The sequence below is a fragment of the Plectropomus leopardus genome, chromosome 2 (assembly GCF_026936395.1).
Source record: "Plectropomus leopardus strain MGB_pleo_1.0 chromosome 2, ASM2693639v1, whole genome shotgun sequence".
In the NCBI taxonomy this organism is placed as follows: Eukaryota; Metazoa; Chordata; class Actinopteri; order Perciformes; family Serranidae; genus Plectropomus; species Plectropomus leopardus.
The window spans coordinates 32,202,055-32,228,895 of record NC_142177.1 but is presented as its reverse complement, the minus strand read 5'-3'; the positions used below and the strand labels follow the sequence as shown (position 1 = coordinate 32,228,895).

The 26,841-nt window shown below is 38.3% G+C and overlaps 2 protein-coding genes and 1 long non-coding RNA gene across 8 annotated transcripts in view; 2 read left to right on the top strand and 1 right to left on the bottom strand.

Annotated features, from left to right (window-relative positions):
• The window catches only part of LOC121959489 (immunoglobulin-like and fibronectin type III domain-containing protein 1), a 36,162-nt gene extending 25,283 nt beyond the window's left edge, over window positions 1–10,879 (top strand). For all 6 annotated transcript variants that reach the window (XM_088091240.1, XM_088091236.1, XM_088091248.1 and 3 more), the window contains 12 exons: window positions 2,621–2,745; window positions 2,910–3,051; window positions 3,209–3,502; window positions 3,590–3,886; window positions 5,174–5,353; window positions 5,458–5,586; window positions 5,686–5,994; window positions 7,418–7,503; window positions 7,614–7,806; window positions 7,906–8,202; window positions 9,846–10,172; window positions 10,286–10,879. In XM_088091240.1, the coding sequence (XP_087947366.1) occupies window positions 2,621–2,745; window positions 2,910–3,051; window positions 3,209–3,502; window positions 3,590–3,886; window positions 5,174–5,353; window positions 5,458–5,586; window positions 5,686–5,994; window positions 7,418–7,503; window positions 7,614–7,806; window positions 7,906–8,202; window positions 9,846–10,172; window positions 10,286–10,290 (2,384 nt within the window). In that variant the 3' untranslated portion in view covers window positions 10,291–10,879. The remainder of the gene's footprint in view (window positions 1–2,620; window positions 2,746–2,909; window positions 3,052–3,208; window positions 3,503–3,589; window positions 3,887–5,173; window positions 5,354–5,457; window positions 5,587–5,685; window positions 5,995–7,417; window positions 7,504–7,613; window positions 7,807–7,905; window positions 8,203–9,845; window positions 10,173–10,285) is intronic.
• A 3,439-nt stretch (window positions 10,880–14,318) lies between these two features.
• Window positions 14,319–25,884, top strand: LOC121948677 (immunoglobulin-like and fibronectin type III domain-containing protein 1). Its single transcript, XM_088091252.1, has 23 exons — window positions 14,319–14,370; window positions 14,547–14,669; window positions 14,757–14,890; window positions 15,972–16,071; window positions 16,170–16,211; window positions 16,292–16,337; window positions 16,458–16,641; window positions 16,770–16,883; window positions 16,979–17,141; window positions 17,306–17,578; window positions 17,692–18,363; window positions 18,459–18,583; window positions 19,364–19,505; window positions 19,639–19,932; window positions 20,045–20,341; window positions 20,616–20,795; window positions 21,815–21,943; window positions 22,028–22,336; window positions 22,430–22,515; window positions 22,662–22,854; window positions 22,961–23,257; window positions 25,053–25,379; window positions 25,480–25,884. The coding sequence occupies exons 1-23, from the start codon at window positions 14,319–14,321 to the stop codon at window positions 25,482–25,484; spliced, it is 4,287 nt and encodes a 1,428-aa protein (XP_087947378.1). The 3' UTR covers window positions 25,485–25,884.
• The window catches only part of LOC148190250 (uncharacterized), a 32,091-nt gene continuing 28,454 nt past the window's right edge, over window positions 23,205–26,841 (bottom strand). The window contains exon 3 of the long non-coding RNA XR_015779676.1: window positions 23,205–23,234. This is a non-coding gene — a long non-coding RNA (uncharacterized LOC148190250). The remainder of the gene's footprint in view (window positions 23,235–26,841) is intronic.

Here is a 26,841-nt window from a genome sequence, read left to right as displayed (position 1 = left end):
AGACATTCTACTGGCTACTAAAGTCATTTGAATGAAAATGACTTTGACATCAAAATAGTAGGAAGTGTTACACTTCCTAGCTTTGATGCAGCTGCATTAACAATAAATGTAATATACAGTAACACTGACGGAATTTAAACGGCAGCATATCAGAGAGCGCTTTGCTGCTCAGCTTTGCCCGATACAACAATTAGCTAAAAGCTCTAGTGAATTTTAAAAACGTATTTCAGAAAAGTCTTGGGGACACAATTTACGTTATCTAGGAGGTGACAGATTGTAGCATGGGTTATGTTTATTAATTCTTGAGAACCCTCGCAGTTCTAGAGCCTCCATTAAAAAACACAGTACAGTTTAATCTTCATGTGAGCTGAGAAATGTTATTGTCCACACGGTTTTCAGTCCAAACACAACTAAAAATCCTGCGTTTTAAGTATTTATTCTTACCTATTTGTTAAAAGTATTGATAATGTATTCATTAATAATCTATATATATAGATATATATATAATTTTCTACTTCTTCATCTCTAAATGTTTGTTTGTGTGTCGCTGTAGTATAGCATGTATATGCTATGCTAAATTCTGATTCCCTCTTAATCAAACCCCTTACTTGAATAAATCTAGGTATGTTCTATATTTGTGTTTTGTGTGCATTATGTGTGCTTTCATGTTTGTGTCTGTTGTTATAAATACCTTGTTTACTTCATGCGTAAGCTTGTCATGTGAGTGGGTTAAAAAAAATGGAAAAGGTGACTTGACAACAGATGTATTCAAGTTGAGAACATAAAAGTGGCTGTAATAATAGATTCTGAGGTTTGTAACAGAAAAACTACTCCAAAATTAATCACATCATAGACGACTGTGTATTTTGTTGAATACTAAGTGTTTTCTAAAGTATTTCTCATGTATCCATGTAATACTTGATATTACTGATTGATGTGATACTTTATAGCACAACACTATAAACTGATGAAAGAAAATCAATAATTGGAGCCCTTGGGTTCATTAATTCTCTTAACAGTGTCACCATTATGGAGTCCATCTTGAATATCACCTTTTCTGTTATCCTCCTCTTCTGTTTGAAAGTTAATGTTTGTTAGTTCTGTTGTTGTTGCTGTTCTTTTTATTATGCTCCATGTTGACATTTTAATTGTTGCTGTTGCTGTTTTCATTAATGTTATTTATAAGGCATATCCAACAACAAATGAGAAACATTGGATTGATGGTAATTACGATGATATCCCCTAAAACTGAAAAAGCAAAAAACACAGAAGCGAGAGGTGCCAGTGGTGATAATGGCACGGGGCCAGCAGCAGGCTGTGATGAATCTGCTGAAAATGGTGAGGGTGCAGACGGCGGCAAGCCAGCAGCAGCTGGCAAGTGTTCAGGCCGTGCACAGCAAGGCCCATTGATCGTGGAGACAGTTAGTGGTAAGATTACTGGCGCTGCATTAACTGCTGCATGGGAAGCACTGTCACTGAACAAAGTCATTTGATGAGCAGATGACTTTTCCAGTGGTTTGAGAGTTAACATAAAATGTGTGTGGCTACTGGGCAGAACGCTACATTTGATCTCTAATTGGTTAAATGGCCTTTTGCAATGATCAGAGAGTTGACTGCCTTTCAGAAATGCTAATTAAAGCTGATGGTTTTTGTCTATAGCACACAATGTAACAGTGAAATGAATAAACAAATCTGTACTTTAGACTGTTTGCAGACTATAAAACAGCATTGATTATATCATTTTATTTCTGTGACCTACAGGTATTAGCAGGCAATATAGACGTGTCCATCTCCATCTTTTACGTATTGTGTTTGCAGACTGTGTGTGTGTTTAAATGCACTTGTGCTTTGTGTTAACAATCTTGCTTGCCTTTTTGAATGTTAATTCAGGATGAGTCGGTGCATTGAGGTTAATTATTTAACGGTGCAACCGCAGAACTGATGGTGCTCTTGATACAACACTTGTGTGTAGACACACTCTTATAATCTGAAGATGGAAGACAACCTGGACTTTGGAGGATGACCATGCTCCAAAAATCAATTTATGCAGATAGATGAACAACTTCCATTCAACCAGACAAAATGATAATTTCTTCCACCACTGACGAAGGAAATGTCAGTCATCAGTGGGATTTTCCTTTCAATATTTTAAGTGTGCGTATTTCTTTCAAGAATAATTAAGTCAAGAGAGGCAAATGAAAGCCTCGGTGATGATATTCTTATGAGCTTCAACTCTGCAAACTCTAAAGTTGAAGAAGGCCAAACAAGAAAATCAAGAGGAACAATAACCAAGAAGACATCTTCATCAAGTGTCAAATAAATTCCAAATGTGCTCTTCTTACAACCCTTACAAACTTGGATTGGTATGGTGTTTTTAAAGTTTATTTTCTCACATCACATCTGCATTTTAACATGTATTTTATGACCAAATATTGGTATAAAATACATGATATCATTAATAATGCAGAAAGAAAATGTGTGATGTTTGACTGAGGTAAGTGCGTGCTCATCCATACACGGATGCATTAAAAAATCTTGGAACAACTTAACAATGACTTGTATGCAGATACCAGCTTTAGGCTATGTGCATTCACTAACTTACTGGTTGATAAATCCTCAGACCCAGGAGTTCACTTTCATGCTGGGCTTTCTGACTGCAAAGCCATTATTGGAGAAGCAGCAGAGCTGGAGTGTAAAGTGAGCAGTGAAGACTGTGTGGGAGTCTGGTACAAAGATGGAGAGGAGGTAAGCCTGGGGTCTTAATGCGGTTATTATGATGCGTATAGATGCTGATGTTGTTGATGTAATATAGCCCAACAGTAACTGGTGATTATCATGTATTCAGTAGAGCTTACGATGAGACTTTAGCCCTATGTGTTGTGTTACAGTAATATGCTTGTTTTTTGCAGATTAAATCATCTGAGGGTATAACCATTACAAAAGACGGAACTTTTCACAGGCTGAAAATTCACAAAGTCACAGAGGAATTTGCTGGAAAATACAAATTTGAAGCAGATGGACGCAAGACAGAGTCTGTGATTGCTGTTGAAGGTAAAAACACTTTCCTTACAGAAATTAGCAAAAGTGCCAAGAGGTCATGGTCATGATGAAAAGAAAATTTTAAGAGTAGTGCTTATTACTCTAAGGTTTATCTAAAGTAGATTTATAGCATGTATCAGCTTAAAATATCACTATTGTTTTACCCTAGATCCACCCAGATTTTCCGCTGAGGAACTGGAAGCATTTAAAACACCTGTAACTGTGAAGAAAGGACACAAAGCTACCTTTAAACTACCTTATATTGGACGGGAACCAATTAAAGTCCAGTGGTACCTTGAGGGTGCAGAGCTTTCTGAGGAACCAAATATCAAGTTCGATCACTCTGAGGGTAGCAGCCGTCTGCTTCTAACCAAGCTGCAGCGCAAGGACAGCGGTGAAGTCAAGATAAAACTCAAAAATGAGTTTGGCACTATTGAAGCCTTCAGCCAGCTTGTTGTACTGGGTAAGGTTATATAGTGTATTATTTTACACTATTCTATACAGTGAGTGACTTACGAACTACCTGTTTAACTTATTTGTTTTCTGACAGATAAACCCACTCCTCCGATGGGACCTTTGGAGATCGTTGAAGCCAACTCCTCTTCAATTGAATTTAAATGGAGGCCCCCAAAAGACGCTGGTGGCTGCAAGATAGACAACTACATTCTTGAACGACAACAAATTGGCCGCAACACCTGGAAGAAGGTGGGGCCGATTGGTTCAGAGGCCAAATTCAGGGACACCGATGTAGACCACGGCAGGAGGTACTGCTATCGCATCAGAGTGGAGACTGAAATGGGCACCAGTGAGCTGATGGAGACGGAGGATATTCAAGCCGGAACAAAAGGTAAACTCACACAAAAGTTATAAAACGCTGCTGAATACCAATCTTCAATTAAGGCCTGTCACACTGGCATCAAAAATGCCAAAATTTCACGACAAATCAAATTTCACTGGAATGGCAAATATTGGCGGATGCTCTTAGTGGAGCGAAGAATATACGCACAAGCTCCTGTATTGAGTTCAAATCTGATAAACCCTCAAATGTGCTAATTTAACTAAAAGGAAAACATCTTGAATGCAATGACATTCAAAGGGAATAGAGAACCAGAGAGTCCAAACTTGAGGAAGCCATAGTAGCTTTTCAGTAGAGCTGCATCATCCAGTTTTAACAGTATATAGTTCTCTACAAAAGAGCAGTGGTGGAAGTACTCACTTACTCCTACTTAAGTAAAAGAAGCAATACAACAGGATAGAAATACTGTGTTACAAGGAAAAGTCTGGCATTTAAAATCTTACTCAAGAATTTAAATATTAAACTAACTTAAGTTAATACTACTGCTAATACTAAATATATTAGCATCAACATATACTCAAAGAACAAAGAGTAAAATTATTCACAATGCATAGTCGATGTCACCAAGGGAACAATAAAGTTTCATCGTTATAAAAGACATAATTTCTTTGTTGATTATAATCTTATTAATAACCTGAATCTGCAAAGTAACTAGTAACTTATGTTGTACAATGAATGAAATTTAGTAAAAAGTACAATATTGGTTTTCAAAATGTAGTGAGGAATGAGTATGGAGTAGCAAAAATTGAAATACTCACATTAAGTACACCTCAAAACTGTACTTAGATATAACTCTTGAGTAAATAATTTACATACCACCACTGCAAAATAGTTAGGATTTTCAGACCATTATGAGACAGTGGTCAACGCTACAAATACACCTATTGAATAAACTATGTGAACTTATGGTCCTTTTCCTAAATTATCAATAAATGCTTATTACCTAAAATAATGTACGATCCTGAGACCAAATACAGTGTGAAGGAAATGTCACAGTACAGAGAAAATAGGAAGAAACTTGGAGGGCTAATGGGACTGTATGGCACTGGTTCGTTCCCAGCTTGCCAGCATGTTAGCCATTAGCTCACGAACTAGCCCTGTTGGAAGTCCAGCAAGCCTTTTTTTTTCGCTCTGCCACTCTCAGGGGTGACTGGGTCTTCATTAAACCTTTGAAATTCCAACATCACAAGCAATTCTCCTACAGTACTCTCGCAATCCTGCTTTGTTTTTGTTTTTTTCAGTAAGAAACTCACAGATCTCAATCTTTTGTGTTCACAGCATACCCTGGACCTCCTTCAGCACCAAAGGTTGTAACTGCCTTCAAGGATTGCATCAACCTCTCTTGGTCTCCTCCATCTGACACTGGAGGAACCAATATTCTCGGATACAACCTTGAGAAACGCAAGAAGGGCAGCAACCTGTGGAGCCTAGTCCACCCACCCGATGAGATGATTAGAGGTTACTCTGTTATTCATTCATTCTGTTTCATGGTGTTATGAAAGCAGGTTACAGCGCAAAGTGAAGGTCTAATAACTCCTATATTGGCCACTGTTTCCACACAGCCAAAGGATTTGGAGTGAAAGATGTGGTCGAGGGCATGGAGTACGAATTCCGTGTGGCAGCAATCAACAACTCAGGAGCGGGTGAACACAGTGCACCATCAGAGTTTGTGTTTGCCAGAGACCCAAAAAGTAGGTGGACACTTTGAACGGTTATCACAGCCATTATTTTTTTCAACCCTTGATTCAGCCTACAAACTGTAGTACTGAGTGTGAATCATGTGTTTACAGAGCCTCCTGGTAAAGTCATAGACTTGAAAGTGACAGACTCCACCTACACAGCCCTGTCCCTGTCTTGGACCAAACCCAAGGACGTTGAGGGGGTTGAGGATGAAGCAAAAGGATACTTTGTGGAGATCAGGCCTGCAGAAAACACAGAATGGGATCGCTGCAATGCTAATGCGATAGCCTTGAACTTCTATACAGTGAAAGGCTTGAAGTCAATGGCTATGTACTGGGTGAGAGTCATTGCTACTAACGATGGAGGAGAGGGACGACCACAAGAGCTGGACAATTACATCCTCGCTATGCCCCCTCCTGGTAAGAAAACTCAATTTAAAGTTATTTATGTCAAACTGTTACACTGATTATTGTGATTACATGGACTCCAATGTACTAAATACTTAAATAATTAGTGTTGCTGAAAAGATGTTTTTTTTTTCCGTCATAAAACTAGGTTGTCTATGTATTAAAAAGAAATTGGTCGTACAGGACCAGAAAAAAAAGAGAAAAAGAGCCATGGCATTCACTTTTCTTCAATTATAGAAAACATACAACCTCCAGAATGCACTGCACTGCACTGGACCAATAAATGCAGCTCCTGGAGGGAAACCTAACGAAAGCTTGTCCGTTTTGACCCAGGGAACAATATAGCAACCATTTGGTAACAAACTACTTGAACAATCACTTAAAATATGTTTCTGAAAACAACACTGGAGAAATAGGCAATGTATAGTTTATTGTTTATGTTTGATCAGCACTGTTAAGTTTTTATGTTTGATTGCAGAAATTTCAGCCTTTGTTTTCACAATACCAGAAACAGTATGGCGCCAATTTCCTCCGCCAAATTCTCATGTTACAGCCAAACAGTGCACTAAAATACTTTTCCGAAGATATTTTAGGTCAGAAATGTGCAACCCAGTAACCAAATTTTAACAATTTCACAGATTTAACAATTTGATCAGAGTTTGGTCTTAGTTTATGTGTTAGAAAGAGAGGGCTGGGTCTTTCTTTTGATCCACTTCTGTATTCTTTGTACACACTGTAGTTAGAGCAACAGCTAAAGAACCATGACAAGGTTGTACAATGAAAAACTCTGAATTTGTAAACTAACCTCATAGAAGTGGGGAGGTAAAAAAAAGAAAGGAATATTGTGAAAATCCTAAATTTACTCAACCTAAAGAAGTTAACTTATACTCCACAAACCCACCCACTGTAGGAGTTACGTTGATCAGACTCACTGAATCCTGGTTTGAAGAATCAAATTAAATGCAAGGATTAACAACTGTTAAACACTCATCAACCTAATTGGTTTCTCCATCTTATCAGCAGTAATGCAAGTATCATGTGACTTAAGTTGAGGATGCAACTACAAACATGGTTTATAACCTTAAGATATGATGTATACATTTGCAAAAACACATCACGTTTTTGTATACTCCAAAAACTAATGATAACCAACACAACAGAATGCTAATGAAAACTTTAATCAATAAGTTCAGCATGTTGGTGTCACTACACCAACGGATTTATGATAGTGGAGTTACGTTTAGGCCAACAATGAATCCTATTCCAAGTAAAATGCATAACACAAATAATTACAACGATACTGTATATTGTACTGTAACATAACAGATGATTATTTTGAAGTTTTGCAGGGGTTTTCCCTTTATCCTTAAAAACAATTATTGACACCCAAATTAATGAGAAATAATGACTTCCTTTCATCCTGTTTTCTATTCAGTGAGACCACGATTCACAGATTCCAAAATCAAGAGTTTCATGGTGGTGCGAGCAGGAAACTCTGCACGGTTCAACATTAATTTTGAGGTAATTTAAGAAGTAATTAAAATGACTTATATCCATGACAAGGCATATATGGTGATTTCATTTCATCTCCTGACAACTCTGATAAAATTGTACTTTCATATTCTTTGTAGGCCTCTCCTTGGCCTGAGGTCACCTGGCTGAAAGATGGAGTGCCTGTACCTAAAAAGGTGACCATCAGCAACGCAGAGGGAAATTCCCAGCTTCTGATTGCATCCTCTGAGCGCTCAGATACTGGAATCTACACCATCACTGTCAAAAACATTGTCGGCCAAGAATCATTCAGTATTGAAATTAGAGTCACAGGTGAGTTTGGTATAATACTTAACCTTCTTACTGTCTTAATCATTTCCTCCTATTCCAGATACTGTGGATAAAAAGACAACTTTTGTGCCTTTACTCTAGATGAGCCGAAGCCACCGGGTCCTGTGGAGACTGACGAAAACGTGCGAGGCACGGTAACCGTTTCATGGACCCCATCTCCAGATGAGAAACGTGACGACAGGCTGCACTACATGATTATGAAGCGTGATTCAAGTAAAAGAACATGGAACACCGTTGGCGATCACATCTTCAACAACAGATTCACAGTCTGCAACATACTGCCGGGCCGAGAATACCAGTTCAGAGTCTTTGCAAAGAATGACATGGGCTGCTCCAAACCTTCTGAATCACCAAAGTGGCTGATACCATGCAAAAAGGGTACGTAAATGAATTTAGGGTACGTCTTAAAATAGACAAATACCTGTACTTGAAGAAACAACACATTTTTCAACAAGACACAGGCTGAAAGGAATATTTCACCGCTCAAAATGATTATTTGATTATAACTCACCTTGTGTTACTAAAAAAACCTTTTTTTTCCTGTATTGCTCCAGTGAAGAAAGAAACCAAAAACATTGAAATTATTGATGAATTAACGTAAAACGGGTCTATGTCTAACGACAGTAAAACATCCAATTCCAATCTCTCACACAACTCATCCAGAATAATCCAAGACGCAATTATCCAGCTGTATGCACAGTATTTCCTAAACGCCTGCATTTTTCTAAAACCTTACTATTTAAAACTTAACTGACAGTGAGACATAAAAGCTTTATTTAAAGCCAGGCGCCATTGACAAAAACAATCATTTTACCTCGCTGAGCACAGGAGCTGCTGCTCGACCACTACCTCAAATCATAGTCTGTTTGTCTTATTGTGCGTCTTTGGTGAATCCCAACTAACACTCTGAAACACCAAAGTCACGCAATAACAGTTCACAAATTAACTAATTGGCAGTGGTAAACCAGCAGCTCCTGTGTTCAGCAAAGGTAAAATGACTGTATTTATCGATGGAGTCTGGCTTTGAAGAGAGCAAAGATAAGTTTCAGTTTTAGTTCAGTTCCCTGTTGAAAAAGTCTGTTTGGGAAGTACTGAGCATGATACTGGATAAATGATACCTGGATTATACTGAACAAATTGTGAAAGAGTTTGTAAACTGATGTTTTGATATAGTTTTGATATAGTTTTACTTTTGTTAAATGCAGATCTAATGACTTCAATTAATCAAGAGTTTTCTCTATTTTTGGATTCTTCGTTCACCGGGGGCAAGCGAGAAAAATAATGCTTTCTGCACAAATTCAATGTAATACAGGGTGAGTAATTATTATACAAATGTCATTTAGGGGGTGAGGTATTACTTTAAGCAAATGCTTATGTTAATCACACCTCCACAAAGCACAAAGTTCTCAAGCAAAATTATATTGTCTGGGTACTTTCTTTATGCATCTTTCACCACAAAGTTCAAAGATTACACCACCCTATTCCTTAAATAGATTAATTTAAAAAGACTGATGCTGATGATGAGGCTGCATGTGTACAGTGCAGGTATACATTTTGGGGCTAATATAACAATATTTTAAGCCACACAATCTCTCTAAAGATCAACCCTCATTATGATTTCTTGTGTCCCAAGACTTAATGATATCATGTTGCTATTCAGCCAATCAATCTACATGATATACTGGCTTGATTTTATCCGATCATCACCAAATGAAGTATCTTTGAGATGTTTTGTTTGTTTTTTTATGGCTATCCATAGGATTTTGATACTCTAGAGCATTTGAATGACACATTTTCTGTTAGCACAGACACAGAAACAGGAAGCAGACTTTATTTCTATGTTGCTTAGCCGTATCATTATGATGAATTATAGTATATAAGTAGGGCCAGAATGTTCTCTCCCTGTAAATCTCCAATCGCTCTTTGACTGTAGTACAACCCTAAGGTCAATGTTGAATCATGTCCTCCTGTTTAATTACTTCAGTTCTAAGTTGATGCCATTCTTATCTCCTGTATTTCAGAAAAGTTTACTCTGAACAGGCCAGAAACAAAGCCGTGTAATCTGCAGTGTCCTCCCAAGTTCCTTGTCCCACTGAAATTGCACACTGCTCCTGAAGGGTATGAATGCTACATGAGCTGTGCCATAAAGGGGGATCCAACACCTCATGTGACATGGCTTCACAACAACATCAGCCTGAATACCAACACCAACTACTTCATCTCCAACACCTGTGGAGTCTGTTCACTGCTCATATTGAGGGCTGAATCTAAAGACATCGGGGAGTACAAGATTGTTGCAGAAAACTGGCTGGGAAGAGCAGAGAGCTCCACTAAACTCACAGTGAGAGGTACATCTTTACCAGACTGTACTCATATCTTACAGATGCTGTCACTAAGTTCTGCATTGATGTGATGATCTCTGATGAAACTAACAACTGCCTTTGTCTTTTTGTTTTCACAGAATAAATGACCACACTGAAGATGGTAAAGCTCTACAATGCTTACAGTTGTTAGTAATAGACATACTGCATCTTTAGAGCAAACCCTGCCAAATGTAGAACAAGTGATTATTTAACATTGCCTGTGACACCTTTAGGTTGTTATCTATTTCACAATAAAGTCTTAGGCATAGAAATGTTGCTGAAATAAAAACCACAAATGTGATTTGTTTGATTTTAATTGTGCAATCTCAATAAAATGGAAGCTTGAAATTCTAGCGTGCAATATGGCATATTTTAACAGTGTTAATACACATGTTTAACAGCAGAAGTGTTTACAGCGCATGACACTGTGTTGCGGTGATTTACTGGCTTTAAAAGTACTATTTTAAGGTGTTTGTCTCAAACTGCTTGTGTCCTTGACGTATTTTTTTAGATTTATAGTATTGTTGGGTTGCAGTTGTTAGTTTTCCATTATTGTGGATTAACAATCTTCCCCTAAAGTGAGACTTAAGAGAAAAAGAAATACTGAAATGAAAATACACTGTATATGATACTGACTGTTATACAAAGAGAATATGTGCAGGTTCAGTGTAAATAAATATTTCATACTGCTATTGTGACGTGAAATGTTTAATATGACCTGCATGTCACCGTGAAAAACAGTTAACACTTAACATGAAATGCATTTATTTGATTTTAACAAAAAAATTACAATGACTGATTGATAGCCATGAGCATATATTGTGTCAATGGATCAAGCCTTGACATTGCAAGCAAGTATCAAAATTCATACCACTTGTTCACCTCCATGAACGTTTATGTGAATAATTTATGTCCAGTCTTCTTGTATTACCTCTCTGAGCATATTTTTTGTGAGGTCAGACATTAGTCCAAGTTTAGAGTCACTGAAGAAGAGAGGGTCAACTGTTGCACTCTGGACTAAAGCATGTCTGACTGGTGCAGGATGACACCTCTCAGTTTCAGGCTGAGGTGCTCATTACAATGCTAAAATATATGCTGCTATGTAACTTATTTCTGTTTCGGTCCAACAAGACAGTAAAAAATTATTGTGGCTTAGTAGTTTTAGAATGAGGTTTAGCTTGTTTCGTTTGCTTTGGATATGTCCGGAGTCATGTCAATCAGTAAACACATTTAAAAGCATTCATGCAAATTGTCTAGTTTTTGGGAAAGACTTTCAGCATGAAATTAAGGTTTCTTCATTCTGTCATTTCAACATTTTTATAGACATTTCTAAAACAAACCCATGCATGTATCTAAAAAAAAAAGAAGAGAACAAGTTAATTTAATTGCCACTTACCTCTCATTAAATGTTGTGATGAAAATCAAGCAGCCTACATTTACAAATTAAGCTAATGGAGATGCATCTCAGCCCGTGGCACTGCTTTGTCACTTCTCATGAGACTTCTCTTTTTAATAAGAGCAGCCAAAAGCTCCCAGCTGCTGAAATTCCAGTTTTGAGGGAGGGATTAGGAAGCTTCACTGCTGTGTTTCCTTTGGTGGCCCCTTTTCAAGAACCTATAGCACTTGAGGGGCCAAAGTGCATGTCAGTAAACCTATCCCTGGGAGCCACAGTAAAAAAGCAGGGGGCTAGGTTAGTCTGAGTGTCTCTGAAAGACTTTATTGCCTCTCAAAACGAAGAGCCCACTCAAGAATCAGCTGGAAGCTGGCCGACAACAGAGAGCAGAGAACAGCAGTTCACTTGAATAAAAAATAGTAAGTACATTTACCCAGAACTGGGAAGATTCTTAATATGGTTGGATATTGCATCTGTATTATGTAAGCCAATTTGTGAACATGTTTGTGTTTTATGTGCTAATCTGACACATTTGTTTATTACTGTATACTGACCTTGGGCATAAAAAGTAATGACACTTTACTAGTTATCTTAAGTCAGCATTCTTGAATGTTTTCAGTGGTTTAAATTATTCTAGTGTCTTGGTTTAATATTATAACCAATATGATGAGCTGTATTTATGTTGTGTTTATGATATATGTTTTGAGGCAAGCCGGATTGTCTAAGCTAAGTAACACAAACAGAAATAAGATCCCAATTAGAATAATCATTGTACAGGGGGAAGATAATACCAATAGTCAAACTACAGAAATTCGTTTTTTATTTTTTTTTGGAAGGGGGGGTACCCTTAGACATTTGCAGGAGGAAAATGCCCTAGAGATTTAACTATGAATACAGGGCTTCAGTTAAAGCCATACAGTCCGTTGCCAAGCTTTAATGTGATATTTTAATTAGTATTTTATCACAAAAGAAGCGACACAGTGAAAGTATATGTTCTGCTTTTAAACACAGCTCTGAGATTTAGGACACAGATCTGACATGTTGTTCATGAATCAGTTCACACCCTTGGCAAAGCTATTTTCTCTCTCAGACAAATATAGTTTTACAGCAAGGCGCAGAGGGGAAAAAACTGCTAAATATGCAGACACTTTATCAACTGACAAAAGTAGGAATAAATTATATTAATTAGATTTATTTTTAATGGCTTAAGTGGCTATCAAATATAATCCAAGAACAAAAAGCTTCTGTCATTAGACTAATGAGATCGTAAAAATGAAGGAGGTTTAACAGAAGTGTGAGGAAGACAGAGCACTTACAGTAGTTTATACTTGAACCTTTAAGATACAATAAGATGTTTATCATACATCATATATAAAGAAGTAATATTTACACATTTGATACATAATCTGATGAAAATGAAATGTATTAAAATATATTACTTTAAGGATAAATTAATGCTTTTTACTTTTTGTCCCTTTTGTCAGTCTTAAACACCTGATGCTGTATCTTACAAAGCCATTTATCACAACGACTGACGAATGTCTTTTAATCTTAATACTTAAATTATTTAGTTTTAAATGAAGTTGAAAGTTACTGTTATTGCCTTGTTATTTAAGTAATTATTTATTTATCTAAAAAAATATTCTTTCTAAAATGTTTCTAAGAGTATATATATTTATATTGTATTTTTTTATGTACACTACTTTGAAGAGTGGTGACTGAAGCTTGCTTCTCCAATAAAGCAGAATTGGCTGTGGAGTCCAAAGCATAGAAACTGACTCATTATAAACTTTTGTAAAAGTTGATTAAGAATTAACTGAAGTGATTAAGTTGATACTTGATCATAAAATTACCATTTTATACTTTCAAACAACTTTGATTTAATGCTGCAACTATTGAAAAAAAAAAGGGGGGGGGGGCTGTGGTACTACTTTTCTATATTATCCTTTTATCTTTTCACCTATTTCTTAAAATAATATTCAAGGCTACAAAGGAAGTAGAAATTAAACGCAAAGATATTTATGACTAATGTTACATTTACAGTCAGCGTCTTACGCCACCTCCTGAGTCATGATGGATGTTTTATGAGGTATGTGACCTACTGCCTGCAAAATTAGGCCAGCCACTTGCAGGAATCTACATAAGGAATGTTAAGTATTTTGTGATCGCAGGAATCCTTTCATTTATAGCACAGATAGAATTACTAACCTAGGTGTCCTGACACCGGGATGTAGATCTTACCGTCATGGTTTATCACTGACTTCCCACAATGTGTGTACGGCGTAATGATATGTAGCCCATTTTTGGTAATTGGAGGGCAGGATACATTGTGTCTCATTACATGTTAACCGTCTCTGGAAGGATGGACTTTACTTAAAAATGCATCAGCACTGTGTTGTAAAAGCACGCACAGTGCCTTCAGTCACTAGTTAAAACAATGAGTGATAGCCGTTACAGATTCAGACCATCTGGATGAGATTAACTGCATGTCAGACAGATGGGGAGTCTCATGGTTACTTACAGTGGTCAAGACGTGCTAACAGCTCCAGACTATATTGGGATTTAGGGATATGTTGGGCATTGACAGGGGGATAATAACCCTTAGACATCATCAAAGTGAAGACCAATTAAAACAGTATATATGCAAACTCAACAGTGTTGCCTTATTAACTATAAAGTGTCTTAACAGCTCATTGTAATGTTTTTGCATTAACAGGGAAGCTGTTGTCTAAATCAAGATGTTTAAAATACGTAAAGCGAAGGATGAGGAGCCAACTGCTCCAGGGCAGGGTAAGTAACAAGAATTTAAACATTCATCATCAATTACTGCCAAAAATTTAAATGTGTGAACAAAACTAAATGCTTAAAGTTCAGCTACAAGCTTTATCTTAAATTGTATCAAAGCTGTTAAACCTTCACATGTCCATACATTTGTAAAGAATGCCATTGATCTCATTAAATTACAGTGAAAATTAAAAAGAGGTCAAGGGTGCCTGGAGTCATGATCACCCAGTATGTGGAAGAACTACCTGAAGGAATGACCACCCCAGATTTCACTCGGAAACCTATTGCTATGACTATTCAAGAAGGTAAAATACCACCTCTAAACATGCATAAAATTTAGATTTTCTTAAAAACAATAACCTCATGGTACATTTTTGTTGCTATTTCTGTAGGGAAAACGGCAATCTTCAGAGCAGTCATTATTGGTAAACCAACACCAGAAGTGACCTGGGTGAGAAATAATGGGGAAATTGATGACAGGTGCAAAATAGTCCACGATAAAAGTGCTGGTGAACATCAACTACAGGTGAGACCGATGACCATGTTTTATAAACAATGCTTTACAGTTGCTCAATACCAATATTAATATCAGAAAGACCTCCAATACTGTCTAAAATGCTGGATCAGGTATCAGTGAGTATATGAGTCTGTGCAGTGATCTGATCTCACATCATTTATTAAGAAATGTTAAACAGGGTCCCTACAGCTCAAAGCAAGTTAGAAAAGAAAAGAAACACATGCATAGACATCTATCACTAAGGTTAGTGAGAATTTTGCAGAAATATTGTCATATGACTTTTTTGGTTAAAAAGTTAGACAATGTACTTTAAATGCTGAAAAAACACTTTCTAGAGGGCAACATATGGAAAATAATTAATGTATTATATTATCATAAAAGAATCCATTTGGTTTACATTCAAAAAAGGTTTATTGTTAATTTGTCATTTAATTGGATGTGGTAATTACTTTTTATATTTAACAATGCAATATCAGAAAAAAACAGATTAATATAATTGTTCTTTCTATGTACAAGCATTTTATCAGACTTTTGAAAGATTGATTTAAGAGATTTGAATAAAGATCAAGGCCTTGTTTTTGCATTAATAATCTCACTGGCTTTTAAAAGTTTTCCAAGAAATCTATTTCAATTTACATCTCTAAAACAGTTGTCGACAGCGAGCGCATGGCGCTGTACAGCTACTGACAACCACAGTTTGAGAGCATCAAAGAAGAACTGATTTGCAATATATAGTTAGCTAAATGTAATAATTTCTATGGTATGGTTTCACAAATGGTTTAGCCTGCGCCATGCTATACAACAATGATAGCAATCATTTTACATACATACGAGGTTAGTAGTACATGCTATTCAATTTTTAAATTTAAATTTATCTTTTTAAACTAAACGGTATCAGTTCATTTGCCGATTTGAAAGTTCGGGTATTAAAATCAGTTTCAGGACGGAGAAATGGCATCCGAGCATCTGTAGAATGCTTTCTCAAATAATTGAAAACCAAAAGAAGAGGTCAATAAATCAATCAGACAGTTCAGTATGAGTGTCTATCTGGGTTTTGTAAAATTACTGATGCTCTCGTATTAATTGACAGATGCCTGATGTATCAGTGGACCAAGCTGACACCTACAAGTGTTATGCCAGAAATGAATATGGAAAAGCGGTTGTTACTGCTACGCTTAATGTTATTGAGGGTCAGTTACTCACTTTTATTCCATTATACATCAAATCAAAGCTAATCGTTAAGATAAATTACATCAGTCTCACTTCACTTCATCCTCTTTCATTTTAGTTGGCTTTAAGAAGAGCAGAGCCATGCAAGAATCCAGAACAGGTACACAGCCTATGTTTAACCTATATTAATGCAAACTGTTATTGAATGAAGGTTGTAATTATGCTGCTGGTTTTTTGTAGCTATCCGAGAGTTGCCTGAGGACTATAAAAAGGCCTTGAAAAATAAGTAAGTAGTACATACGAATGGGCAAAAGTACATGACTGTGTTTTTTGCTGATGTTTTCTGTTATCTGAACATGTATAATTATTACCTTACAGTGCTTTATATACTTTTTTCTCTTTGTAGGGTTGACATGGAGGCAAAAGAAGACAAAAAACCTGAAATTGATGATAGGTTTTGGGAACTGTTGATGAGTGCGGACAAGAAGGATTATGAGAGTATCTGTTGTCAGTATGGTGTCACTGATTTTCGTGGAATGCTAAAGAAACTAAATGAGAAGAAGATCGAAAGGCAGCAAGAGCAAGAAAGGGTATGTATCAGCTTCACCTAAATGTATATATGAAGCACCAAACAGCCAACACAGCCACGATCATAATGTGAATGAATGCACTCGAATACAACTATCTTAATTTTTTTTCCTAATTCCAATTACTGCAGGTTGTTGAGAGGCTATGCAACCTAAAGCCTGTTGAACTGAAAGAAAGTGGTGATGCAGAGTTTGAACTTGAAATGTCACTTAGAGACCCTACCAGCAAAATCTTCTTATTCAAGGTGAGATGTACTAAAAGTCATATCACACAATCTGCCACTCATTCACATTTCGTCATATATTGGACCAACTTTTATGACTGCTTCCGTTCAAACAGGACGGAGTCATGATTCCTTTTGATGCCGACACAGAGGTAAAACATGGACTGAAACAAGTGGGAAAGAAGTTTGTGTTTAGCATCAATGGTGTTAACCCGGAAGATGCAGGGTTATATCAAGTGGAGGTCGACGGAGTTAAGATCTTCTCGACTGACTTCAAACGTGAGTGGATGCAGAAAAATAATGATCTACACACTTTGCTGTAATATGAACAAAATGCTGATACAACAGTGAAAAAGTTCTATGATTGCTAGTAGTTGTGCTACTGTATGACAGAAAGTAAGAGATACTGTGTTATGTTGATAATAATTTTGGGCTTTGTCTAGTTCCCCCAGTGGAGTTCTTGGTCAAGGTTCAAGACGTGAAAGCAGAGGAGAGAGAGGACGCGGTGTTTGAGTGTGTCATCTCAACTCCCCTGAAAAAGATAAATTGGTTGGGAAAGAATGTCCCACTGGAGCAAGGGGAAAAATATGACATCCTTGTGTCAGAGGATATGCTGATTCACACATTGGTGGTGAAGGATTGTATGCCATTGGACAAAGGCATTTATGCTGCTTCAGCTGGAATGGCGTCCTGCAGTGCCTGGCTTATAGTGGAAGGTACTGTTTAGATATTTTATTTATTTTTAGACTGTTTAACAAAAGTTTATCAAGTATTTAAAATGTCTCATAAAGCTTTAAAAATGTCCTGGTACTGTGTATCTTTTTAATAGTTGACAATGATCCAAACTCACACGGGAAGAAGAAACCTCGCAAAACCACCAGAGCCGGTGGTGGCGGACCCGAACTATTGAGGATTGCTCAGGAGCAACAGGCTAAGGTACAGAAAGAGAAAGAAGAGTTAATTGCAAAGGCGAAGGCGGAGGCAGAAGCAGCGGCTGAAGCAGAAGCAGCAGCTGCAGCTGAGAAAGCAGAAGCTGAAGCAAAAGCAAAAGCAGAAGCTGAAGCCAAAGCCAAAGCCAAAGCAGAAGCGAAAGCTAAAGCCAAAGCTGAAGCTAAAGCTAAAGCTCAGGCAAAACCAAAGGATGAAGCAAAGAAAGTGACAAAGAAAAAGACAAAGGCCAAGGTAAAGGTGCAGGCAAAGGCAGAAGCGGGAGAAGGCGCAGAAGCAACTACTTCTCAAGAGGAAGGGGCAGAAGAGGATGAAGAAGAGTATGAGGAAGAGGTTGAGGAGGACACTGAGGAAGACTTTGATGAAGAGGATGTGCAGGGGGAAGCTAAATCTGCTGAACCAGCTGAACCTGCATCATCAGAAGCAAAGAAAGAGGTAAAAGAGAAGGAGGGAGAGGCTCCTGCTGAAGCTGCTGAAACTGAAGAAGAGGGGCCCGTTCAAGAGAAAAGAAAGAGAGTGAGAGCAGGCCCACTCGTCCCCGATACAGTCATCGGTATGCATCAGAACATAGCAATTACATTATTAACACTGCTTTGTTGTTCATATGTGCCCAATCCCCATTAACAATAAGACTGTATTTCCATTTAGACCCAGGAGTATACTTCACCAGTGGACTGTCAGATGTAGCTGCAATCATTGGTACTGATGCAGAACTGGTCTGCAGGCTGAGCAGTGAGGAGTGTGATGCAGTCTGGTACAAAGATGGGAAAGAGGTGAGAAGAGCTGACACAGGATAGGGTTGTGTTGGTGTGAAAATTTCAAAGCGGTTTGAAATTAAGCCAAACAAACGGCCGTACCGTTTGTAACGTTATTTTTAAAATCGGAAAACACATGCTGCATATTGTGACATTCAATGGAAATTACATACAGTATAGCCAAGAGCAAGTAACAATAGCATAACTTGTTTTAAGCGATGTAATTTACTCCAGCAGAAACTCTCTGCCTTCCAGCCAGCTGACACTATGTTTAGGTTTTTGTTGTTAAGAGGGATAAATAGCAACACGGTGTCCAACAAAAGTTCAGCTCACAACACCGCCTGCTGCCAGTAAGGACAGCTCTTTAATTGGCTTCAAATCCAAAATGTTGTCAGATTGGTTCAGTTTTAGTCTTCACTCCTAAAAGTAAACAACCACAGTGTGTGCCGCTCTTCCCCCTCTCACGTTGCCAACACTGGCCACTTCGGCACACACTACCTGCTGGACAATAGTGGCTTTGTTAGTCCAAGCATAATATTACATTATTTACGCTGTCATATTACTTATTACATACACAATTTGACTTTGATTTAGCACTGTGACTTATGCTCCTTTTAAAAATGCCAGAACATGTCAAAATGACAAATGCTGGTTCAGCTGGTTTGCATAAATCAAACTGGTTTAAGCTTATACACCCCACTGGATCGGCAAAACCAGAAATCGACCAAACTCTAACAGAGCAATAGCTTTCATTTTAACCTTCTGATATTTGACTGTTGACATGTTTGTGGATTTCAGATAACAGCTACAGAGAATATCTGTATTGTTAAAGATGGAACTTATCGCAAACTGATTATCAAAAGCTGCAAAGAAGAGGATGCTGGAAAGTATAAATGTGAAGCTGATGGGCGTAAAACAGAGGCTGCACTAAGCGTTGAAGGTACTGTACTGAGAATAAAGTTGAGGTACTCAAACTAACGCAAAACAAAAGGGCACCCGCTGTGAAAAACAATATTCTCTACAGCTCAGCGATAAAAGACTCAGATTGAAAAGATGTGTGCTTTTTCTACTAGATCCTCCAAGAATTAACACTGATGACCTCGCAGAGTTTGTAAAACCTGTTGCAATCAAAACTGGGAAAGAAGTAGCCTTCAAGCTGTCTTTTGTTGGCCGAGAGCCCATGAAGATCCAGTGGTACAATGAGGGCGAGGAGCTGTTCGAGGACACCCACATCAGAATCGAGAAATCATCCACACACAGCCGCCTAGTGCTAACCAAGTGCCATCGCAAAACCTCAGGAGAAATTAAGATTAAGATTAAAAATGAATGTGGAACAACTGAGGCCATCTCACAGCTGGTTGTGTTAGGTAAGGTTACGGTGCATATTGAGAGCTGCATGTTCTGCATTTGTAGGTTATATACGTATCATAGGACATGAATATGAGTATGTTTTTCCTTTTTTCTTTCGTCTCACTGCAGATAAACCAACACCACCTCTGGGCCCTGTGGATATCATTGAAAGTTCTTCAAATTGCATTGACTTCAAATGGAGGCCTCCTAAAGACAACGGCGGCTCCCCGATCACAGACTACATCCTGGAGCGCCAGCAAATTGGTCGAAACAGCTGGAAGAAATTAGGCAAAATTGGCCCAGAGCCTAAATACAAGGACACTGATGTGGATCATGGAAGAAAATACTGCTACCACATCAGGGCAGAAACTGATCAAGGCATAAGTGAAATGATGGAAACTGATGACATTCAGGCAGGGACAAAAGGTGAGTCTTCCAACAAGCACACCAACATTATCGCCAGTGTCTCAAAAACAAAAGGCTCAATGTGTTGATCTGTTCTGTGCACTCGACATCTACTGCAAGTCTATCCATCCCAAACGAGGGATCCCTCTCAGTTTCTGAGGTTTCTATCTTCTTTGTAAAGCGCTCTGAGGCAAATTGTGATATTGGGCTTTATAAATAAAACTGAACAGAAAAAATTAATTTGTATTGCCAGGTGAAAAAGTTACATTTTTTTTTCTTTTTGTTATTCTTTCAGCATACCCTGGACCTCCTTCTCAACCCAAAATTGTTAGTGCTTTCAAAGACTGTATCAATCTTGCGTGGTCTGCACCCACTAATACCGGAGGAACCAACATTTTGGGATACAACGTAGAGAAACGCAAGAATGGCAGCAATCTGTGGGGCTTTGTCAACCCACTCGATGAGCCTATCAGAGGTATAGTCTGTCCCTCCAGAATGTTGCGAGCGTAACAACTAACGCAAATTCAGCCAGTCCCTGTGACCTTAAAGTGACTTTGCTATTTTGTCCAAACATCACAACTTTACTGCAAATTTGACTATTTAAAGCGGGTACAATGTAATTTCACTGCGCATGGCATATTGATATTCTCATCCCCTCTTTGCCCCACTTCCTCTCTGTTTATCATGAGGCTGCTGCGGAAGTGTGAGCTCTGTGCCTGGCACAAATTCACATACACTGTGACAGGGCTAACTGTTGGCATCACACAGCTAACATCACATAATGGTTATGAACAGGTTTAACGACAAAGTCAAGCCGTTTTGGTGTCAGTGTGAGATTGTTGGGACTATTCAACGCCTCGGAATTGAATGTTAGCCATTACTGCTCTGTATACTAGTGCTAACTGTTAGCAGGACATGGCTATTCAATGGTTAATAATGGATTTAACAATTTTGTTTTGGTGTCAGTGGAAGATTGTAAACAACTCAGCGTTGGGTGTGAGCCACTGTGTTTAGCTTGTGCTAAAGAGGAAGAGCGAACAGGTGGAGAGCAGCTCAAAGAGATGGTCCTTCAGCACTGCTTCAAAAGACAGCAACAGCTGTTGGTCTGCAATCAGCTGTTAATGACCCCCAACCTGCCATCACAAAGAGTTTCTCAGTCTGTGGGAAACATCGAATGCTCAGACTCCAACACTCCAAAACAGCATCACAACCTTTTTTTGTAATTTTCACTTGTCCCAAAATTTCATTGGGAACAACACCTATACACATTGCAATATGCTTTGACACCATTTAAAAAAGCTTAAAAAAGCTGCCATATAATCAGGCATTTCAGACCACAAAATTAAAAAAAAACAGCCCACAGAATCCATAAGGGACTGTATAGTGTTGTATACAATTAGAATATAGATGTAGCAGTGTCATGACAAATGTGATGTGTAAAGAATTATCTTCTACATTTTAAAGCCCTAACTACACATTTTAACATGCTAACAGAGAAAAAGTATGCAGTGAAGGATGTTGTTGAAGGCATCGAGTACGAGTTCCGTGTATCAGCGATCAACATTTCTGGAGCCGGGGAGCCAAGTTCGCCTTCTGAATTTGTGTTTGCAAGAGATCCAAAGAGTAAGTAATAAGCCAATAAAAGCTATATTTTGACTTCAATGATTTATCCCTCCAATCTAAGTGCTTAAATGCTTTTATCTTCAGAGCCCCCTGGTAAGGTTATTGACCTGAAGGTGACAGACTCCACATACACCACCTTATCTCTGGGGTGGACCAAACCCACTGAGGAGGAAGGGGTCCAGGATGAAGCCAAAGGATACTTTGTTGAGCTCAGACCAGCAGAAAACCCAGAATGGGGTCGCTGTAACTCCAGTGCTATCATTATGACCTCATACACTATTATGGGTCTGAAGTCTATGGCCATGTACTGGGTAAGAGTTGTAGCCACCAATGAGGGTGGAGACGGTGAGCCTCAGGAGTTGGCCAACTACATCATTGCAATGCCTCCTCCAGGTGAGTCAATGGGAATTGTTAACTGAACACAGACAGAATTTTAAACGTTTTACGTTTCTGTAATCACTTGAAATTCTTCCCACATTGTCACAGTGAGACCTCAATTCACTGACAAAAAAATGAAGAACTTTATGGTAATGAAGGCTGGGAACGCTGCTCGGATCAACTTCAACTTTGAGGTTCAGTATGATAATCACACAATCACTTAAAAACACAGAGTCGTTTAACTCAATGTCCTGCTACAGTGGAAAACAACACACCTCTCTGCTGCTCTACAAAAAGAGCATAAACCCACATCTTAGCCTGTATCTGCTGTTGTTAACAGGCCTCTCCGATACCAACTATCAACTGGCTCAAAGACGGACTTCCTGTCAGCAAGCATGTAACAGTGAGCAACACCGACACATCATCGCAGTTAATGATCCCCTCAGCAGAGCGCCATGACACTGGGATCTACACAATCATTGTCAAGAACATTGTTGGTCAAGAGACCTCGAGTGTTGAGATAAGAGTCACAGGTACAGTAAGAAAAGAACATTTTAAATAATCTGGGATGAGTGGGGAAAGTTCACAGAGAGCCAGACTCATAGCAAGATATGAATAATCTGTCCTACCTGTTTCCAGATGACCCCAAGCCTCCAGGCCCCGTGGAGTTGGAGGAGAATGTGTCAGGAACAGTGACGGTTTCCTGGACTGCCTCTCCAGATGAGAAGAAAGACGACAGGCTGCACTACATGATCACGAAGCGTGATTCTGTTAAGCGTACTTGGCAAATTGTAGCAGACCATCTCTTCAACAACAAGTTCACCGTTGTCAACATTATGCCGGGGAGGCAGTACAAGTTCCGGGTCTATACCAGGAATGACATGGGACTTTCCAATCCCTCCGAGTCAGCAGTCTGGGAAGTGAGGAAAAGAAAAGGCAGGTTAAATAAAAGTGAAGCAAAAGTGTGTATAGAGCTGAAACAATCAGTTGATACTAATGTTAAAAAGACGGTTCAGCCTAATATCAAAAAAATATATATTTTCCCTGTTATCTGTGGTGTTACTTCTCAAACTAGATTGTTCTGGTATGAGTTGCTGAAGGTTGGAGATACTGGTCGCAGAGCTGTAAAGCATCTACTGCTAGCTCACCCAGTACCACGGAGCGAGCTAATGTTGCAGCTCAGCAGAGGAGAACACTTCATTTTTGTATTTCACACTATCATGAGCACGAGCTTCTCGTCCATGAGGAGATGTTTCCTTGTGCGTCCTGATTCGGTTGGTGCGTGTAGTTTGGTAGAAAGAAAATAGTTGCTACAGCTTGAGTAACTGGGTCATGATTTAGTGAAAGAAATAATTCTTAATAATTTAATTTAATAATTTAAATTTTCATATGTATCTTTTGAACACCAAGAGCTAAGCTCCAATACATTTGAGAAATGGCAGACATCTCTACAGTTGATATCTCCAACACTCAGCAACTCACACCAAAATAATCGAGTTTGATAAATAGCACTAAAGGTAAGATGAACGATATGTAATTTAAATTTTTTGGGGAGGGACTGTGCCTTTAAACTACTTGTTTCAGCCTTTCATAAAGCAAAAATAGATAGGATAGGCTGTTTGCTATGTAACTTTAAAGTAAATGTATTTGAGACACACAAAACAAGACATTTTTTTAAATATAACCTTGGGCTCTCGAAACTTGTGAGTGACACATTTATCACTATTTTGTTTGTTTCTTAGACCAAACAATGAATTTAATCAACAGATTAATCAGAAATGAAAAAAGCTGTGTGTGTGTGCAGCCCTGTCAGCCCGGGTATAAACAGATGAAGAACAGTATAAAGCTGCAAACAATTACTCAAGTTTAGCTGGGCTAAAGAAAACTAATCATCAATGATTAATCATTTCATATATTTTCATATATCATATTTTTTAAGTAAAATGCCAAACATTTGCTGGCTCCAGCTTCTAAAATGTGAAGATTAGCAGCTTTTCTTAGATCAGGCACAACCTCGGGCTCTAAGAAGTTGTGATTTTGTTACCTTGGCCAAGATAATGAACCTCAAATCGCTCCTGATGCTGCGCCATCAGAGTGTGAGAGTGTGTGAATGGTTACTGAGTAGCAGGTGGCACCATGTATGGTTGCCTTGGCCACCAGTGAGTGAATGTGTGTGTGAATGGTTGAATGTTACATGTAGTGTAAAAAGCACTTTGAGTGGTTGCAAGTTCAGAAAAGCGCTATACAAGTGCAGTCCATTTACCATTTCATAAATTAGATGATTAATCAAGAACGTTACTGGCAGATTCATTGATAATGAAAATAATAATTACTTGCAGCCCCAGATTTAAACAAAGCAGTTTGGAAACAAGTGAATAGACATGAGCACTTAACAGGAGCATAACAGGGATGACAATTTTAAAGAACTATAATAAAAAACGTCTTCCTCCCAAAACAAAATTAAAGAATAGCAACTGGATACATCTGAAGAACATTTTTGTGCATATGTGTGAAGCCTGCTATGTGGTTAAGTGCAAGGTTGGCCATCTTGCTGGTGAATGTTTTGTTTGCCTGATGTAAATAATTACTCTGATATTCAGCTGTAGACACTAACCGAAGATATATGAATCAGTCAACATACGACTGAATCGAATGTAGCGATGAAAAGAGTATCCATCACGATGTATTCCATCCTTTCAACTTTTCTCTCATTCTGTGTGTATCCTCCCAGAAACCTTTTCTGTGAACGCTCCTGCCTCTAAAAACTGCACCTTTGAGACGCCTCCTTCATTCTCCGTTCCACTAAAAATGCACAACAGTCCAGAGAGCTACGAGTGCTACATGAGTTGTGCAGTAACAGGAAACCCCAAACCCCATGTTACCTGGTACAAAAACAACATCAGCCTCAACACCAACAGTAACTACTACATCACTAACACCTGTGGGGTGTGCTCCATGGTGATACTCAAAGTTGGACCCAAAGACAGCGGTGATTACACAGTCATCGCAGAGAACGCTCTGGGCAGAGTGGAGTGCTCAACTAAACTTGTTGTTCAAGGTAAAAAAAAACAAAAACAAAACATTTTATTGCTATATCTTAAATTATACACTTCTGGTTATGTGTTTTAATATTTTTTCTACTCTCCCTCTTGCTTCAGAGTGAGGTGATGCAGTGAACACCTGAAGACAGCTCTTCGATTTAAAATTAATGGAATACAAAGGATGTGCCAATTTTGAAACCTGTTTTTTGTGAATTACTGTATTAATGTGCTTCAGTAAACTGTGAGGAAAATAAGAATGCAAGAGACAAAGAAAGAGGGAGCTCTTGATAACTATCCACAATGTTTCAAAGCACTGATTGTGTTGTATTTGAGTGCAAATTTTACTGAATTTATCTACTGGATGCAGAGAGCACTTTGACAAGAGACATCCGAGATTCAACAGTAATTGTATGCTAATCTTGCACCCAAACGTGTTTATTCATTGACCTATTTTCCCTGAGCTGTGATTATAGCTAGTTTACTGTCTGCAGAAAATCCACTGGCTTATCTGAAGTTACTACCTCATGGAAAACTGACAATATGGCTATAACCATAAGTACGAGTTAATGTTTGTATGTGTACTGTTTGAATGAATTATTATGCCAAAATGTAAATAAATATTTCCTGTTCAACAGTGAATTGCCTTACTTGCCTTTTTCCATGCTTATTTAATCATGAGTTTGTCACCTGATGTATTCTTAGACTAACAGTCTACAGGCTCTCTAGTGCCTCAGTGTGGCTGTTTATAGGTAAATTTATAGCTAAATACTTAAACCATTATCCTAACACTCAGAATGACAATGTTCATAAGTAGGTAATGTTTACCAGGTTCACCGTCATACATTTTAGCATGTCAACACCAAGCTTCAACCTCCGGGGCTGAAAAATGAAGCCAACTCAGAAGTGCCAGAAACTGCAGTTCCTCTAATGGCCACTAGAGGCTGGCTACAGGAGTGAGTCAATCTCCCTGGACCCCTATGTTCAAATGCCTAACTTTACAGCAGAAATAACCATGTTTACAGCCTGGTACAAAAAATGGTTTTGGTCTCTATAGTTAATTTCAACATTCATGACAACTAAATGGGAGTTGAATGTTTATACAACTCACCTATTTACATTTTAGTAAGGCTGATAGTTACCCATATTTAAGGGCGGGACTGCTTGAGTGACAGGCTGTCTCTGGAGCTTCACCCATAAACAGTATAAATAATGGACGTACCTACCATAACATTGTCCATTGGCTTGTAGACTACCGTTCTGAAGCCCCAGTTCAGCCTTTCAGATATCCCCATTTTGGGGCTTTTGGAGCCAGGGGTGACCATATATGGATGAGAGGGTAGAGCTGTAGGGGAGTAAGTGGTGGATCTAACTCACAGATTGCAGCAAAGCCTCACAGACAGCCTGTCACACAGCAGCTCTGCACTTAAATATGCCTAACTTTAAGCCTTAATAAAATGTTAACCAGTGAGCTATTAAAAA

Excerpts from the sequence above, each read along its gene's own strand:
- LOC121948677 (XM_088091252.1), top strand. The coding sequence starts at position 14,319 with ATGTTTAAAATACGTAAAGCGAAGGATGAGGAGCCAACTGCTCCAGGG. Across the intron at positions 22,516-22,661 it reads GGATCAACTTCAACTTTGAG|GCCTCTCCGATACCAACTAT; the intron begins GTTCAGTATGAT and ends TGTTGTTAACAG. Across the intron at positions 23,258-25,052 it reads GGAAGTGAGGAAAAGAAAAG|AAACCTTTTCTGTGAACGCT; the intron begins GCAGGTTAAATA and ends GTATCCTCCCAG.